The sequence below is a fragment of the Coregonus clupeaformis genome, chromosome 12 (genome assembly GCF_020615455.1).
Source record: "Coregonus clupeaformis isolate EN_2021a chromosome 12, ASM2061545v1, whole genome shotgun sequence".
NCBI classification, from domain to species: Eukaryota; Metazoa; Chordata; class Actinopteri; order Salmoniformes; family Salmonidae; genus Coregonus; species Coregonus clupeaformis.
In genome coordinates, this window is record NC_059203.1 from 29,812,579 (window position 1) to 29,832,074 (window position 19,496).

Consider the following 19,496-nt stretch of genomic DNA (forward strand, 5'->3'; position numbering starts at 1 on the left):
ATATTGAAATATGTCCAAAGGTTTTATAACAAAACATGTAACTTAAAAATGTTTAAAGTTGAACAATCTTGCAGAGTACAATGACAAAATACCAACATACATATACAAATGTACATCTTCTGTGTGTGCATGTTTTTATGCGTACAAAAGTGTCATTGCAAGTCACTGCGCATGATTGACCATTTAGAGAAATAGGTCCTTTTTCATCTTGTGTTTCAAATCTACTGCTGTGCACAATCAGTTTTGGGAAGGCACTTTGCAACAGACCAACATAACAATACAATAAAACAGCACAGGTAAGTATCTAAGCAATCAATCAATAAAAACATCCTATAAATTGAAGTACCAAAACAGGTGAGATAAATAAACAACCAAAACCAGCAGATGAATTGAATAGCATGTATTGGTGATCACCAGTGTTGCTTATCATATGAGCATATTTCTAAAACAGCATCGTCTCTTACTTATCCAATAAATAACACAAAAAACAGGCCTTTATAAACTGATTTTTACTCCATCCACTGTGTGAAAAGCATCACTATTCAGTGGAGATATAAAAATGGCTTAATATGCCCTAAACAGACTGATTGATCAAAGCTATGGGTGGCAGAACTAAACTGGTAGAGTATACACTACCAGAACAAGGTAACAGCACAGTGAACCAGACCTGGATTCAAATACTATTTGATTTAGCTTACCTGGCACAATAGCAGAGTCCCACAAGTTCAAATCCCACCCATCTGTCACTCCAGCCAGACTCAAGCAAATGCTTTCAAGTACTTTTCGAACCCAGGTCTACAGTGAACAGGGATACTTCTGTCACCATCCAGTGAACAACCTCATCCCATCCCCACCCCAACAAACATTTATGTCCAGAACAGTACACAGCAGATCATGGGCGCTCACAGTGAGGAAAACCTAACCACCACCACCAAAACTTAGCAAGGAAGGAAAAAAAACTTTTATATACAGTGGGGGAAAAAAGTATTTAGTCAGCCACCAATTGTGCAAGTTCTCCCACTTAAAAGATGAGAGAGGCCTGTAATTATCATCATAGGTACACGTCAACTATGACAGACAAATTGAGAAAAGAAAATCCAGAAAATCACATTGTAGGATTTTTAATGAATTTATTTGCAAATTATGGTGGAAAATAAGTATTTGGTCACCTACAAACAAGCAAGATTTCTGGCTCTCACAGACCTGTAACTTCTTCTTTAAGAGGCTCCTCTGTCCTCCACTCGTTACCTGTATTAATGGCACCAGTTTGAACTTGTTATCAGTATAAAAGACACCTGTCCACAACCTCAAACAGTCACACTCCAAACTCCACTATGGCCAAGACTAAAGAGCTGTCAAAGGACACCAGAAACAAAATTGTAGACCTGCACCAGGCTGGGAAGACTCAATCTGCAATAGGTAAGCAGCTTGGTTTGAAGAAATCAACTGTGGGAGCAATTATTAGGAAATGGAAGACATACAAGACCACTGATAATCTCCCTCGATCTGGGGCTCCACGCAAGATCTCACCCCGTGGGGTCAAAATGATCACAAGAACGGTGAGCAAAAATCCCAGAACCACACGGGGGGACCTAGTGAATGACGTGCAGAGAGCTGGGACCAAAGTAACAAAGCCTAACATGAGTAACACACTACGCCGCCAGGGACTCAAATCCTGCAGTGCCAGATGTGTCCCCCTGCTTAAGCCAGTACATGTCCAGGCCCGTCTGAAGTTTGCTAGAGTGCATTTGGATGATCCAGAAGAGGATTGGGAGAATGTCATGTGGTCAGATGAAACCAAAATAGAACTTTTTGGTAAAAACTCAACTCGTCGTGTTTGGAGGACAAAGAATGCTGAGTTGCATCCAAAGAACACCATACCTACTGTGAAGCATGGGGGTGGAAACATCATGCTTTGGGGCTGTTTTTCTGCAAAGGGACCAGGACGACTGATCCGTGTAAAGGAAATAATTAATGGGGCCATGTATCGTGAGATTTTGAGTGACAACCTCCTTCCAATAGCAAGGGCATTGAAGATGAAACGTGGCTGGGTCTTTCAGCATGACAATGATCCCAAACACTCCGCCCGGGCAACGAAGGAGTGGCTTCGTAAGAAGCATTTCAAGGTCCTGGAGTGGCCTAGCCAGTCTCCAGATCTCAACCACATAGAAAAGCTTTGGAGGGAGTTGAAAGTCCGTGTTGCCCAGCGACAGCCCCAAAACATCACTGCTCTAGAGGAGATCTGCATGGAGGAATGGGCCAAAATACCAGCAACAGTGTGTGAAAACCTTGTGAAGACTTACAGAAAACGTTCCACCATAATTTGCTAATAATTTCATTAAAAATCCTACAATGTGATTTTCTGGATTTTTCTTTCTCATTTTGTCTGTCATAGTTGACGTGTACCTATGATGAAAATTACAGGCCTCTCTCATCTTTATAAGTGGGAGAACTTGCACAATTGGTGGCTGACTAAATACTTTTTTTCCCCACTGTATATGATCCCCATTCAACATTAAATCAAGCATTAGGTTTGATTATATATACACTTTGTTAAGTTACAGCCTTATCTAAAATTGATTAAATATATTTTTTTCCCCTCACACAATACCCCATCATGACCAAGCGAAAACAGGTTTTTAGAAATTTTATCAAATGTATTAAAAACCAAAAACAGAAATACCTTATTTACATAAGTATTCAGACCCTTTGCTATGAGAGTCGAAATTGAGCTCAGGTGCATCCTGTTTCCATTGATCATACTTGAGATGTTTCTACAACTTGATTGGAGTCCACCTGTGGTAAATTCAATTGATTGGACATGACTTGGAAAGGCACACACCTGTCTATATAAGGTCCCACAGTTGAAAGTGCAAGTCAGAGCAAAAACCAAGCCATGAGGTCAAAGTAATTGTCCGTAGAGCTCCGAGCCTGGATTGTGTCCAGGCACAGATCTGGGGAAGGGTACCAAAAAATGTCTGCAGCATTGAACGTCCCCAAGAACACAGTGGCGTCCATCATTCTTAAATGGAAGAAGTTTGGCACCATCAAGACTCTTCTTAGAGCTGGCCGCCCGGCCAAACTGAGCAATCGGGGGAGAAGGGCCTTGGTCAGGGAGGTGACCAAGAACCGGATGGTCCACCAATCAGGCCTTTATTGAAGAGCGGCCAGATGGAAGCCACTCCTCAGTAAAAGGCACATGACAGCCCACTTGGAGTTTGCCAAAAGGCACTTAAAGACCCTCAGACCATGAAAAAAGATGATCTGGTCTGATGAAGCCAAGATTGAACTTTCTGGCCTGAATGCAAAGCGTCATGTCTGAAGGAAACCTGGCACCATCCCTACGGTGAAGCATGGTGGTGGCAGCACCAAGCTGTGGGATTTTTTTTTCAGCTGCAGTTACTGGGAGAATAGTCAGGATCGAGGGAAAGATGAACGGAGCAAAGTACAGAGAGATCTTTCATGAAAACCTGCTCCGGAGCGCTCAGAATCTCAGACAGGACAACGACCCTAAGCACACAGCCAAGACAACAAAGGAGTGGCTTCGGGACAAGTCTCTGAATGACCTTGAGTGGCCCAGCCAGAGCCCAGATTTGAACCCGATCGAACATCTCTGGAGACCTGAAAATAGCTGTGCAGCGACGCTCCTCATCCAACCTGACAGAGCTTGAGAGGATCTACAGAGAATGGGAGAAACTCCCCAAATATAGGTGTGCCAAGCTTGTAGCGTCATACCCAAGAAGACTCAACGCTGTAATCGATGCCAAAGGTGCTTCAACAAAGTACTGAGTAAAGGGTCTGAATACTTATGTAAATGTGATATTTCCGTTTTTTTATTTTTAATAAATTTGCAAAAAAATCTAAAACCCCGTTTTTGCATTGTCATTATGGGGTATTGTGTGTAGATTGATGAGGGGAATAAAAAAAAAAATCAATTTTAGAATAAGGCTGAAACGTAACAGAATGTGGAAAAAGTCAAGGGGTCTGAATACTTTCTGAATGCACTGTATATGAATGAATGTTATATACACTTGTTACAATCACAATATAACTATAAATAAAAGCAGGAATGCACTGAAAGTGATAAAGCAAAATTATCTGACAAACAATTAAAGACTAAAAGCCTTCTGGTTGATTAGATTCGTAGGACAAAAGCACACATATCAGAGAGCACCAAACACACCCAGATATTTCAGCATAAATACTCTGTCGCTCTCTTGTTGGCCTCCTGTATCTAGCATAACTTATTGACTAAAATCCGCACAACACATCGACATCTCAAACATCAATTCATAAAAAACTTTGTGCACAAAGCGTACAGGGCAATCAATAACTTAATAAAATATATTCTACATTTCTCACGATTTCTAATAGTCAAACCTGAACTTGGTCCCTGTTGAATATCTAGAATTGATTTCACGTGACTAACAAATACATCTGTTCTGTAAAATTCTGTAATAAGAGAACAGAACATTCTCAAATGGAACAGCCATAGGGTTTTATCCTTGCCCTGCAGAAACTGATATAATTGACTGATTCTATTCAGAGTTGGGCCAGAGTTCCATTGTTCCAGAGAACTCCAGAGTTCCATCTGCAGCCTCTCCCCTTCAGGAGCTCTGTCTGAAGTAAGGGGGAAGCTTGGTTTGCCGGTTTCACCGCAGCTGTATACAGCATGTTGATAATAACAAAGCATTTCAAAATGACCCAGTGAACGCATGTACTAACCCATAGGTTACAAACCACACTCTGTATTTCCATTACCTGACATGATAATACCAGAATTGACTAATATATGTTTCTTATATGTGCGTGTGTTTGGTAACGGATCTTAAGGGCATGGTTATGTCATAAACAACAATACAAATACAATCAAAAAGGAAGATAGACACCAGATTTTAAAAAGCTGTCAAGTTGCTTAATGTTAAAATAATGAATGTTTATGTACATTTTATATTCTGCTCTGAAATGGTCTTAATAAAAAATTATGTATACTGATAGTAATAGCGAGCTCCATGACACAGAATGTAATAAAACAAGAGTGAGCGATGATGCCATGAACAGCAGAGTAGTCTAAAGACAACGTCATTCCCCTACATCTGATAGGCTGAACAAACCTAGCTAGGGTAACTTTCCCCCATTTCCCCCACAAATCTAGGTTAACTTCCCCCACACTGACCTATTGGTCACTTCCCCCCTACTGAGCTACGGGTCACTTCCCCCCCAGCTCCATCCCACTATGTCCTGCCTCAGAGTCCACCAGTGACGAGGCAAAGGCAGACTGGACGATCTGGAAGCCAAATGACTCCAGCAGAGACATGTTCTGTTGAGGGGAGAAGGGCGAGCCTAGGGAAGGACCCAGCTCCCCCAGACCTGACCCAGACACTGCCCCTGCACCCATCACCAGACTCTTCTGGACCCCATGATGGTGCACTCTGTTGACGTGCTTGTTGAGGTAGGACTTGGTGCGGAAGGTCTGGGTGCACTCGCTGCAAGGGAATTTCTTCTCTGGAGAGTCCTGGCTGGTCTTGGCTTTAACGTCACCTGGTGGCGACCCTCCCACGGCCCCGGTACCGGCAGAGGCTCCGTTGCAGGCGAACGGCGTCCCAAGCTCCTCTTCCTCAGACTTGTGCGGAGACTTCATTTCGTCCCCAAACGACGGCTCGTCTCCCTCTGATTCTCCTTGATGGGTGCATTTTCCAGCATTCTCCCGCCCGTCTGAGGTAAATACAGAGAGGGTGGGGGAGGGGGAAGAGATGGAGGGGTGGGGTGGGGGACAGGGGGGAGGTGGGGGTTGGGAGGAGAGGGAGAGTTGATAGGGTGGGAGAGATGGTGGGTGGGGGTGGGGAGAGTACAGAGAGGGGTGGGTGTTGGGTTGAGGAGGGGAAGTTTAAGGGGAGAGAACCTCAAATTAGGCCATGCACACACACACAACACAAAATCTGTCTATTTAGACCACTAGGCAGCACTGTTCTCCGGTTGGCCGCCACCACCACCTGCAACATGAACAGAGGACAGTTTACTGCTATGTGTACAAAGCACCTACTCTCATGAAACCCATTTGTTAGGGACAAAAAGATGAGTATAGTACTGTTAAATAGAATTGTACTGCAATTCTTAAAATACATTACATTTACATTTTAGTCATTTAGCAGACGCTCTTATCCAGAGGGACTTACAGTTAGTGAGTGCATACATTTTTCATACTGGCCCCCCGTGGGAATCAAACCCACAACCCTGGCGTTGCAAGCGCCATGCTCTACCAACTGAGCTACAGGAGGCCTATACATGGTGTTCATTTATATTATAGGAACAGAGGGCACATTTGTTCAAATTATGCGGTACGCAGACATTCCGAAGCTTCATTCATTTACCTAATAGATAATACACTTTTCATTGAAAGCAAGTCTTTCTTCCTAGTGAGTTTGGGGCAAAAAACGCAATTCCACACAACCACTTTGTCTTCATTTCTTTACACTTCAAAATGTTCAACCTGGACATAAGTGTTTATTAGTAGCACTCTGTGGCAGATTATTTTAGCTCAGATTGAACATTGTACAACATTGGCCCATAATATCTGATATGAAATAGGCTATTGTATCGGCCGATACAGGTGTCGTGTTTTAATCATGATACCAAAACCACATCAGAACTACTTACGTCTCCACAAACACAAACTTTAAGCGGCTTATTTTCAGGAAACCTTTTCCTCATGCATCCCGTCAACCAAATTTCCTTGACTCTTTATGCCCATGCATCCCCTAGAGGTTGGAATCTTCTCGTCCAACCAACCCTTTACAGTGGAACTCTTGTTACTCGTCTAATCAGCAGGCCTTGTTAGTGCCCTGGCCCAGCCCCAACCCCCACCCTCCTGCTGGCCCAGCCCCAACCCCCACCCTCCTGCTGGCCCATACTGACCTGGCAGAGGCCCGTGGAGGGGGTGGAACCCAGGCGGGCCGGCAGAGTGGCACTCCCAGAAATACGGAGCCCCCCCAGGCCCTGGTTTCCCCAGGAGCAACTCGGGCTGCAGGCCCAGGGAGGGAGGGCCGGGCTGGGGGAGAAAGCAGTGACCATCTGCCTCTGGGAAGGTGACCAGCAGCCGGCGACTGGTGCACAGGTCTACACCACCGACAGACAGAGAGTAGAGAGGGGGCAGCAGAGACAACAGACAAGGCCAGCGGACACCATACATACGTCAGGCTATTACCCAGACCTTACTAAATCTAACTTAGTAGCTTTACTTTGTCCAGTGATTACAATAGACAAAACTGTAAACAGTGAATGAAACTTTTTCCTGTATTACTTGCCAAGCCAGCAAACTTTATTTATTCTAAATAAAAGCAGTTGGCCAATAGATTTAGAATTCTAGCATGCCACCACATTGCAACAATTTTAGATCGGAGATAGGTAATCACTAGGAAGTCAACTTCTAGTCAAAAAACTGAATTGAGTTCAAGGTTTTAACCTAGAATCTAAACCTCTCTCGACTAGGGTTGGGCGATATTCAGATTTTCATACCTTTATACTGTTTCTGTACCATACCGGGGTATAAGTTATTACCGGAAGGGCACACAAGGGGCGCTATTTCATTATTTTTTATTTTTAATATTTTTATGTTTTCATGTTTTTTTTAATGCACAAAACAATTTAGGGAACATGGATCTTGATCCAAGAGGGGATTGATTGTCTCTGCTGTAACCAATAAGCTTGATCTTGCCATCTAGCCACTTAGCTAGCAATGAGCGCGAGGCGGGTGGTCGAGGCGGGGTGGCCAAGCCGGGGGCCCCCCCTCCAACTAAAAAATAAATACAAGTACTGTTGGTATGTCTAAATACCCCGGTATACGGTATATCGCCCAAACCTACTCTCCACATTGCTTTGACTTCTTCTCACTCTCTACCAGAATGAAGTACTGTATAGCCGAATCCATAGGCTGCTGCTAGTTGCCATGGCAATAATAGTTGAAAAAAGATCCATTGAATCCAGAGGAACACTGCACTGTACTGTATGACTCAATAGACATGCAACATTATAGTGCATGGTTTGGCCAATGGCTACAAGTCGATGGAGATGACAGCAAGCAACAAACAGTGTTTTCAGACAGCGTTCACATTGCCATGCTGAACACCCTGACTGAAGAGCAACAAGGCCATTTGGAACATGGGGAGGCATACATGCACTTCTTTGTTGTAGCTATTTATCAGCTGACTGAATCCCTGACAACCTGCAGTATCGCAAAACTGACCACTGGGGGGCAGTAGCCCATTAGAGAAGACGCCAAAGGCTGCAATTTCAAAAATTGATGTCATATTTTTATTTCAAGAAATAGGCCTATACACATTCTAACCCATTGAGTAAAAGTTATCCTTATTGATAGCTTAATTCACATGATCTCTGCTTAGTAAAAAGCGAAGTTCCCTAATCAACTCCCTCTCACTTTCCTTCTCCTCTCTTCACTATATAAACCAAGCAGAAGAGCAGACAACTACACATGCATGCTGATTTAGAAAGAAGTCTGCTGCTATGGGCCTAAAAAGCTCTTTATATACACAATATTAGCCAGGACAACCATATCAGCCTGCTGTACATATGGTGCTTCGTCTGAAGACAGTGTCCCTACTGTTAGCTGATGGAGGCACAGAGGGGATGGATCCTTTAGCGTTAGCATTACTGCGCAGGCATAGGCAGGAATACCTATATGCTTTGTGTGCGTATGTGTATGCTTGTGTTTTTGCAAAAACAGATGCAGCATGTTTTCTCCACAAGCAGCCGAGCAGATGATGATCAACACAAAGCAAGAAGAGACATAGCCTTTGCTTGGAGGCAGGGTGGAGCGGAGCGGGGTGGGCGGCTGCTTGCCTTCCACTGTGCACTGGCGTCCCGTGAGGTAGGGGGCGCCGCCGTGCATCTGCGGCTCCCCGTGCGGTGCAGGGAAGGCACCGTGCGCTGGGGCACTACGGGGGAACAATGGCGAGCCATGGTGCGATTTTACGTGCACCTTAAGGTAGGACGCAGTGGAGAAACCTAGAGACCCAGAGAAGAACACAACAAAGGGCAGTGGCACTACACACCCAGCAGGGAGAGAATGAATGCTCTCTGTTGTTATGTACCCAAAGATGACTGTGGGACAAAAAACACCTCTTTCCCAAATCCACCTTTCGCTGTGTAATTCTGTTTTATAAGTTCATGCAGACAATGATATATAGGAGCTGGTAACAAAGGATAATAATATGATGTTGTTGAACTCAGCTGAGCTGTTGGAACAACCCTCAAAAGCAAAACTGAAGCACATTAACTTCAAAGGCAATGAAGAATATGAACCAACAAGAGGCAGGCTAACCACAAGCAAGAGTGAACAATGTGCAACCACTGTTCTCCATTATCTAGGCTATTAGGCCTACCACAAGAATGACACCATGTCCATCCAGGTAAATCAAGGCAAAAGAAGCAAGTCAACCCAATACAGTATCTTGACTTGGGGCAAAATTTCACACCAAAAGACAAACTGCATATGGGGCCTGAAATAATCTACAGTAGTACACACAAATCAGGTAAGACACAAGTATTAAACTTTTACATACAAAATCAAGCCTTTCTAAAAATAAAACATCAGCACTAACCACGTTTCCATCCAAAGTTTTTATGCGAGTAAAGTCATACCGTATATAGAAAAAAGAAGTAATGACAGCTGTGATGGAAACAGGAAGTTTCGGTTCAATTTGATAAAACGCCGACAGATAATTTGTTCGTTTGACATGGTGGGATCTTTTTGTGTCTATAAAATGAATTATGCAAGAAATGGTGGTGGAAACGCCTTTATGCACAAATATTGATATAATAACTATCATATCGAAGTAAACTTGGAGTCACACAATGATATGGTGTGGTCCTCCCACTACGACTTGGGATATAATGCAGTTTATTAGGTTACAGATGAAATAAGCTATGAACTTCACAGGGTGGTGAAAGTGAACGGTGATCTTGATGCTCCTTTCCAATAAATATTGAGGGTCTTATTCTGGTGACATGATGATCGATGGATGACTGCCGTTTGACTAATAAAAATATTATCGCTCTTATCCATCAGTGGCCTTATGGTTTGAGTGTCCGCCCTGAGATTGGAAGGCTGTGAGTTCAATCCCCCGGCCAAATCATACCAAAGACTGTAAAAATGGGACCTGATGCATCACTGCTTGGCACTCAGCATTAAGGATATAGATTTGGGCTAAGGCCCTGCGATAGACTAGCATCCTGTCCAGGGGGTGTACTTGTACATCAAACTGCCTCACGCTACAGAAACAGGAGATAGGATCCTGCCCTATGAGCCGTTCTGGCTTGCACAAGCCGCTACTTACTTATCCATAATAATCTCATCATGCAGCCTACCCGCACTGTCTCGGTGAGCTGTTGGCTACAGTGCATGTGCCAAGAACAGAGTAGGCACATTTTCTATTTAACGCAACAGTTTTTGTGAGAAAACTATCGGTAGAGTTGAAAATGCAATGGTAACACATTGAACTTTAGATTTTTATTCGGTACATGAAAACTTAAGCGTTAAAATGTCATTTTGTGTGTACTACGTCATCACACACTGATTTTTATCTGCAACAAGTCTATTTGGTGGAAACACACTACAGGTGGGAAAATGTGCATATTTTATTTATGCATATTTTAGAATATTCACATGAAAATCTGTCGCCAATTGGATGTAAACCTAGCTACTGTCTTCTAGCAAGTATCTGCTAGGAGCAGCTGACAGCTCTATTTTGGATAATTCATTAACCTGATTTTTTTTTTTTTACATTAATGAGACTGCACGCATTAACGTAGAGTCAATTAGAATGGCAGCAGGAGAATGTTCGGAGGACAACAACAAAAATAAGAAGAAATGGGTGAAAACTGTGGACAACCCATGCAGACACTATAACTATGAACTGCAGATAGCCCATGATTGCAGTTCACAAGCTCTTCTGTAGAAAGCAACCCAAATGCTTTGCACCAGCTGAGGTAGTTTATGGTTACTACAGTACTAGAATTGAATAGTAAACATTTTGGTAGATCATCCTTGTTGCAAGATGGCAATACCATGCTGGAAGAGGCAGGTTAACAAGAAGAACACAAATCTAAGAAACAAGAAGAAGATAGCACATTCATAGATTGGAAGCTCCCACCCTGATTCTACTGGCAGGTATGTGGCGATGATGCTGCACCCTAGGCCTGAGGTTACCTTTGTTGCATATACCACAGTAGTTGTGAGGTCCTTCACTGTGTTTCTTGAGGTGGTCGGTCATGTACGCAGCTCGGAGGTACTTCCCACACATTTGGCAGGGGATCTTGTCCTCATGACAAGCCAGGTGGGACCGCAGGCGATCTCTTGTAGCAAAGGAGGCATTACAAATCTGAAGAACAGGAGGAAAATACAGGTAAAATAATATGCCCCCATACATGTTATGTACAGAAACACTATTCATTTATCAACAACCTTTCAACCATATTCTAAATAAACAAGAATGACAACTAAATCATTAAAACAAGCAAATACCACACTGACAGATTTGAAGTGTGCTGTTCATTCTTTGTGACAAATATTGCATCCGCATCCACTCTTCTAAGAGGATCCAGTTGTTGCCGTTGTCTCACCTGGCACTTATGGGGTCTCTCTGTTGTGTGAACCTGCTTGATGTGTCCATTCAGATGGTCTGGCCTGAATAAATCAAACATAGGCACGTTGAGACAGATGCAGACAGCAGACTACTGATTCTGAATAAGACCACCATATGTCTTCATTTTCCCTCCAGATCACAGAACGCTTCAGAATAGAATAGGGAATGCACCGGAAGTAGTGGTGTCAGTATAGGCCTACCACAATAAATGCCCATAGCTCACCTGGAAAACCCCTTTCCACAGCTTTGACAGACGTAAGGTTTGCCCACAGATCCATCATGTGACCGCACATGGTATGACATCCTGTCCTTGCGCTTGAACCGCAGGCCACAGACATGGCAAGCATATGGCTTTTCCCCGGAATGAGACAACTTGTGTCGGTTCAGGTGGTAGACATCCCGGAAAACCTTCCCACAAATGTCACAGCCAACGTGACGTCTCGTCCTCTCGCGCTTACGGCTGTTATCTAGGCCTACTCCTCCATGCAAGGGCATGCCATTCTCCAACAGACCGGGCTGACCAGAGTGCGATATCGAGGTAGGGCCTCCCTCGCCAGACAAGCAGTTGCTGCTACTCGCGCCATGGCTGGACGCTCCATGCTGCGCTTCGTGGTTTCTCAACCGCACAGCCTCTGTAAATGCTTTGCCACATATTCCACAAGGAAATAGCTGCTCAATGTCTTCTTTAACGTCAGAGGTGCTGATGTTGTAATTAATAGGCTCCATGGCTGTGCCTTTCTTTGGTCGCCCCCTGCCTCTCTTGGAACCCGAAGAGCCCTCTTCTTGGAACGGGTTGCCTGTCATCTCTGATGGAGACACGGGCTGCAGGACTGGCATAGCGGACTGGGGGCTGCCATCCGACATGACTGTGTCATTGGCCTGATTTCCGTCCACATTATGCGTTTGCCCATTGTTGGTAAATAGATTGTTGCCATTAGCCAACAAGCCATTCCCATTTGACATGTTGTCTACAGCCAATGTGAAACTAAATTCTGAGCCCCCTGTGGCACGGAACAAACTGACGTCGCCTCTTCGAGAGGGTGGAACAAGAATTTGTACATTGGACTGTTTGATTACTTCTTGGCATATCTCGATGACAGAACGCATTAGCAGAAACTTAGCAGCTGTCATCAACTCGGGGAAACATTCCAATCGTACCACAATCCTAGAGGTGTAGGCAAAGTCCAAAATGTCTTTAAAAACTTTGGGGCTTATCGTATGCATCTCAAGCTCTTTTGCCTCCCCGTCGCCCTCCGTTTGACAACCAAAAACGGACTCGAAATACTCGCTGCACGCCGCCAGTACCGCCTTGTGGGCAGGGAAGCTGTCTTCACCGACGCGCAAGATCACATCGCAAAACCTGCCTCCATCTTTCCTCTGAATGTTGAGGTTGTGTAGCATCTCCGCGCTATGCTTGCTCACCTGATAGGTGTATGAAGAATTCCACGACTGCTCCGCTATTCTCTCCATGCCGAAATCATTCAACATCAATTTTTGTTAGCGAATAGGGGTGGCGAAACCAAAAAAAACGTATAAAGCTCAATAGTCGGGGGAAATTAAATAAAACCACGACAACCACCCCTCCCTCTCTAGCATCTAAAATTTAAGTAGCAGGGAAAAATGGTAGCCCCCCAGCTTCCTGTGAACTTTAACCTTTTTCGTTGCAAAGCGGGATCGTTCTCAATTTTCATTTCGCTTTGACATAAAGTGGGTCTCCGTTGTGTCGAGTAATGCATGTAAAATGTATTCGTCAAATAGACACTAGCTATTTAGGCTACATGAGGTTGAAGTTGTCAAATACATAATAATACTATTTCTCTTCCTGGTTTCTCCCACACAAGCCCCCTCCCCCAGCCACAGACGAGGTTGAGATGGTGTGAGTACCTCTGCCCAGGCGTTGTTGACACATGACCGATCGTTCAATTCTTACGGAACCCCTTAAGATTTTAGGACACCAAAATACATTTTTTAAAAGGCTGCTGTTCAAAGTTCAGATGCCTTTGGAGAATTGCACAATTTAAAAAAGCTTCCATCCGCATATGCAAATAATAGCCCTGTCATGTTCTGAGTAAGGGCAAGAAAATGAGAACCGAAACCCAATTTGATAAGATGTAAAAATCCATGTTGTCAGCCCAAAAGCAAAAATGTAAACAAACCATGAAGGACATTCATTAAGACTGAGGAAAATACTAGTCTGTACCTGTCTGCTTTAACAAATCAGGCAACCCCACGAATGAAATACCGAGCAACTCATTATTCCAAATACGCAGCACAATATCTTGCATTTTCAAATGGCATATGTTAAGTCTTCAATCTTAGATCAACAATTCTTACAAATAAAAAACAAAGCAAGTTGTGAACTCTTTATTGAACATTATCTATTAATTCTATTTGTGCTTTTAACTTAATAGCACATCACCATAAACTGAATCTTTACCAACCCTACAAAAAAAATATGATAACATGATTCAGAGCAGTGCTTCTTTTCCAGTGACTGGAGGAGGGGAGGGGCGGGGTGTGAGGGGGATGCAGTAAAAAAAAAAAAAAAAAGCTGTGGGCTCTCTTGAAACAACTTTCCTTACATCCTCTCTCCCTTTTCAAAACACACTGGAGAAGAAGTTCCGAGGGGAGGGACCTTAGACCAATACCGTTGAAAAGGAGCCGAGAGACTGGATAGGATGCAAGGAATCACAAAGAAAAATTGAGAGTCACAGAGCACGAAAGGCACAACCAGCACTTGCTGCTCCCCCTGGGGGCTTCCTGTAACACACCAGCCACCTCTCCAGACGGAGGGCAGGCAGGGACACCGACTGACCCAGCCATAGGGAGGACATATTTTGAAGGGAACACTCAGGACAACTCCACAATCAAACATGGATATTGAACTTGCATTAGCCCCTTTCTCAGTGCAGTTCAAATCCATGGGGAAGCGGGGGGAATAAAACTACCAGGACATGACTACCCTTGCTTCGCTTGGCGGCTACTCCATCTGACTGCGGCAGTAATCACTTGACAGCAGGATACAACCTTCCCCTTACCAAAAAAAAAAAATATGTACAGGGAGAAGAGTAAGATCCATTCCCACAGTCTATACAGTTTTGGGCTTATACGTTACTTAATCTTTATTGCAAAAAACAGATAATACAAAAATACCCAAAAACAAATAAGCTGCAGAAAAGAAAAGTCTTCCACAACTTATCCTTCCCTTTCTTTTAGTTTAGGCCAATACGCTACCAGTGACTTCAAGGCTTAAGACAAAACATGGACACGTACTGTTCGTTCTCCAGGATCTGTGAGTCTTAGAAATTAAAGATCACATTTTCACTAATGGGGAGGTGAAGGGAGGGGAAAAAATTAAGTCTTGCTTTATCCATCATTCTGGTTGTATGAAACTTCTCAGGGCCCAAACTCCAGTTCATCTACGCTTATGACTTTAGCAGGCATGGAAGGAAGGGGCTGCTGCAGCACGTCTGAGCCAAACCACTTGGCGAGGCCAGCTCCCTCCACACCAGGAGGGCTACCCCCACGTCGCTGGGAGTGGTTAGTCCGATGAGGGGCGTGGTTCTGTGACTGGTGGCCTGGGACTGTTGGATGCACTGACAGAAGGAGAGAGAATGAAATTTTGTCAGTGAAGGCCATGAGGAACATTGGCAAACCCATGTCATTAAGATGGATACATTAACTGGCTTACCTGGTTAAATAAAGGTTAAATAAAAAAATAAAAAAGTGCCCAGACTGAGGTGCCCTCATCTCCCTGCATCTTTTAGACTGTGCATGAACATTAGTACAACATATGCAAGATAGGTTAAAGTTACGTTTGTTGAACTTGTTGAATAATAACAATGACAGACTGACCAGAAAATGTCACTCACTTGGTCTCTGTTGTTGCTGCTGGAGTTGCTGCTGCATGAGTGCTAGCTGCATGTGATTGCTGGCTCTGGGAAGAAAGAGAGGGTGTCCTGTCGCTCCTAGGGGGTAGAGGGGTTGTCCGAGTACGGCAGGGGGCAACCCCTGAAGCTGTGAGAGGTCAACATGCTGTGGAAATATGCCTAGGATGAAGAGAGATTTCAATGAGAGCCTCAGCAATCAGTCATTTCCATCCACCTCAGAGTACAATAAGTATTAGGTTGAAAAGTGTATAATTGATGGAGCACTGTGGATACCAATATCCCCATGAGCCTCCCAGGCCCATGTTGCCCAGGGTTAAGAACAAATTGTAGATTAATAATATGAAATTGTATTACACCCTCAATTTATTCCATATATCCCTTCACTAATTATTTTGTTTAAGCTGTTAATATTCATAAAAAATGTAATGTAAGTCAAATACATTTTGAGATCTGGCTACGGAACCCCGGTAGGACCCCACTTTGAGAACCCCTGGCTTAGCATAGGCAATTAGCTTGTTTACGTAAACGAGGCACAGAATCACTAATTGATCACAAAATGACTAGTTATTTGGAAAGAACTATGATTTGTAGATCAGTTTCAAACACATACAATGTAATCAAGAGTGGACCAGTACTAACCTGCCTGCATCAGTGCAGGGCCAAGCTGCTGTGGCAGCATCCTCTGCAGCACGCTGGGGTGGAGCTGGGGCGGAGGGGGGCGCACCATGGGCACATGGCCATGGGATAGCAGCGGTACCGGGTAGATTGGGCGGGGGAAGGGAGAGGCAGACCTGGGGGACACCAGGGTGGGGGTGTGGTGCCCGGCGGAGCCTGGCCTAGGACGCTCCTGGTGGTCATTGGCGTGCTGGCGAGCCTGGGAGTGGGAGGACAGGGGGGTGGAGCAGGCCTTCACCCCTCCAGACTGAGAACCACTACCATCCATCCCATCCAGGAAGGAGCTGGGAGAGCTACTGTCTAACGACACAAGAGCACAAACACTACATTAGACAAGACCGGACCAGGAACAACATTAGACAAGTTAAACGCAGAGATGAGGGCATTCATCCACCTGACCAGAGAACTAGTTCATTACCATGTGTTTTTATTTTTTATTGTGCCTGTGTAAAAAAAATACAAGCCCCAGATCGCCTTCAGTCGATTTCCCAAACAATGTCATTACTGACGTGCACATTTTGAGGCAAAAGAAACGCACACCTATTTAGGCGAGGTGCTGACTAACGGAGTAGAACACTTGAAAAAGAAAAGGAGAGCCGCACACTGTAGGAGCTCAGATGCAATAATTTAATAACCAACGTTTCGACAGACAAGCAGTCTTCAGGGTATAATGACAAACACTGCGGGTCACTAGTTTATATAGTGTCAAAGGACACACACGTGTCTGTAATCATGGCCGGGTGTGGCCTGATATCATTGGTTAATTCACATATAAACAGAACATACAAAAAACATGAATGGATCGCATACGATCATAAATACAATTTGGCTACATAGGCCTACAAACATTTATAATGAATAGCAAAATCACAATAATCACAAGAATGGCTTCAGATCAAAGTCTATGTTGAGACCGAAAGGGAGCAAGGGTCTTTAAATTAAAGATCCAGGCAGCCTCTCGTTTCAACAATAAGTTGTCGAGGTCACCCCCTCTCTGAGGGAGGGTGACATGTTCGATGCCGATATAAAAAAGGGACAAAATCGGGTGGGTCGCTTCCAAAAAGTGGGCCGCGACTGGGTGTCAAGTTTTTGCACCTAAATGGTGCTACAATGCTCCGAGATTCATACTTTTAATTTGAGCTTTGTTTTACCCACATAATCTTTACCACAAGGACAAGTTATAAGATAAATAACTGCCTTAGTGGAGCACGTGATAACACCTTGGATTGGGATCTGTTTCCCTGTTTGAAGGATCTACATTTGTAAGTGCAATTTCATTGAGCACAGCCATTACACTTGTAGTTTCCATCCGGTAGAGGCGCAACTAGACGTTGTGCAGGGGTATTTTGGAGTGGTAAATCAGAGTTTACCACTTGATCTGAGATTTCTGCCTCGCGAGAATATGACCATGGGAGGGTCCGAAAACACATTACCGATACGGTCATCGGATCTTAGAATGTGCCAATGTTTGTGAACGATTCCCTTAATTTGTTCAGAGCACTTTGAATAGAGTGTAGTTAGAACACAAGAATGCTTCTTTCTGCAAGACTATCCTTGAAGGAGAATGTCTCGATTTGTTTAGAATTTTCTCAATGGCAGTTTTATCTGACCATTTTATTACCCCCCCTTGAATTTTCTTTGTGTCTCAGCCATATATTTCTGTCGAAATCAGATAGTTTTTTGCAAATTCTTTTGAAATCGACAGAATTGGCTGTAGGGCAAACTGTTTTTCAAGGGAAGCGGGTGACAACTATCAGCCCTCAAACTGTTACGATCAGTAGGTTTCCTGTAAAGATCAGTGTATAGAACATTATCCTCACACAAAATCAGAAGATCAAGGAAACTGATTTGACATGTGTCAGATTGCATAGTAAGTCTCAGGTGCTCAGAACAAGAGTTAAGAAAAGCATGGAATGCCTGGAGCTGTTTTGAATCACCCCTCCATACAACAAAAATATAAAATGTACCGTTTCCAAATAATTTGAGGATTGAAAATTGACTGTTTCTCCATGTAACCCACATACAAATGAGCATAGTTAGGAGCCATAGGGGATCCCATAGCAGTACCCTTAGTCTGAATAAAGAAATCATTTAGAAACATGAAGTAGTTTGTGAGTACTATTTCAGCCAATATTATAATGCATGCACTGGAAGGTAGTTCATTAGGGTCACGTTGTAGAAGAAAATGTTCCATGCTTCCATACTGCCCTCGTGTGGAATATTTGTGTATAACGACTCAACATCAAGTAACAAACAAGGTATTATCAGGGAGAGGATCAAGAGATTCAATGATAAAGATCATACTGCTGATGTCCTTTACAAAGGAGGGGAGCTGTTCTGCTAGTGGTCTAATAAAAAAAGTAAACAAAAATCGATAAAGGGGCCATTACTGCATCAATTCACTCTACAATAGGGCGCCCTGGAGGTTTTGTAACATTCTTGTGTAATTTCGGCAAAGTATAGAAAGTGGCAATTTTAGGGTGTTGAATAGCCAAAAAGTCATGTTCTTTTTTGGTTATTTGACCAGAACTTAAAATACCCATCTGTTCTGAAATTGGGGTCACTTCTGAGTTTCTCGTAAAAGGTGTTGTCAAGCAGTTGTCTATGACACTCATTTACATAAACTGTCCTATCCATGAGTACAACCGAACCACCCTTATCAGCAGGGTGGGTAAGGACTGACGTATCGCATTGTAAATCAAGCAAAGCTTGTTTTTTATCCTTAGGTAAATTATGGAAAGATATGTACAGTGCGGGAAGAAAGTATTTGATCCCCTGCTGATTTTGTATGTTTGCTCACTGACAAAGAAATTCAGTCTAATTTTAATGGTAGGTTTATTTGAACAGTGAGAGACAGAATAACAAAGAAAATCCAGAAAAACCCATGTCAAAAATGTTATACATTGATTTGCATTTTAATGAGGGAAATAAGTATTTGACCCCCTCTCAATCAGAAAGATTTCTGGCTCCCAGGTGTCTTTTATACAGGTAACGAGCTGAGATTAGGAGCACACTCTTAAAGGGAGTGCTCCTAATCTCAGCTTGTTACCTGTATAAAAGACACCTGTCCACAGAAGCAATCAGACTCCAAACTCTCCACCATGGCCAAGACCAAAGAGCTCTCCAAGGATGTCAGGGACAAGATTGTAGACCTACACAAGGCTGGAATGGGCTACAAGACCTTCGCCAAGCAGCTTGGTTAGAAGGTGACAACAGTTGGTGCGATTATTCGCAAATGGAAGAAACAAAATAACTGTCAATCTCCCTCGGC

General features: G+C 43.6%; 2 protein-coding genes across 3 annotated transcripts in view; both read right to left on the minus strand.

Annotated features, from left to right (window-relative positions):
• Positions 1–3,944: 3,944 nt before the first annotated feature.
• On the minus strand, positions 3,945–13,936 carry LOC121578179 (POZ-, AT hook-, and zinc finger-containing protein 1). Of its 2 annotated transcripts, none has more exons than XM_041892352.2 (4): positions 11,884–13,936; positions 11,638–11,701; positions 11,225–11,396; positions 3,945–5,715 (listed from the first exon to the last, which is right to left on the minus strand). In XM_041892352.2, exons 1-4 carry the CDS (start codon positions 13,146–13,148, stop codon positions 5,210–5,212), a joined length of 2,007 nt encoding a protein of 668 aa, XP_041748286.2. In that variant the 5' UTR covers positions 13,149–13,936; the 3' UTR covers positions 3,945–5,209. The 2 variants fall into 2 exon arrangements, with proteins under 2 accessions (XP_041748286.2, XP_041748287.1); XM_041892353.1 differs by lacking the exon at positions 3,945–5,715 and adding an exon at positions 7,203–9,021.
• A 73-nt stretch (positions 13,937–14,009) lies between these two features.
• eif4enif1 (eukaryotic translation initiation factor 4E nuclear import factor 1) overlaps positions 14,010–19,496 on the minus strand; it is a 33,053-nt gene continuing 27,566 nt past the window's right edge. Inside the window, exons 17-19 of the mRNA XM_045223796.1 lie at positions 16,190–16,525; positions 15,533–15,709; positions 14,010–15,256 (exon numbers count right to left, since the gene is read on the minus strand). Of these exons, the coding sequence (XP_045079731.1) occupies positions 15,057–15,256; positions 15,533–15,709; positions 16,190–16,525 (713 nt within the window). The 3' untranslated portion in view covers positions 14,010–15,056. The remainder of the gene's footprint in view (positions 15,257–15,532; positions 15,710–16,189; positions 16,526–19,496) is intronic.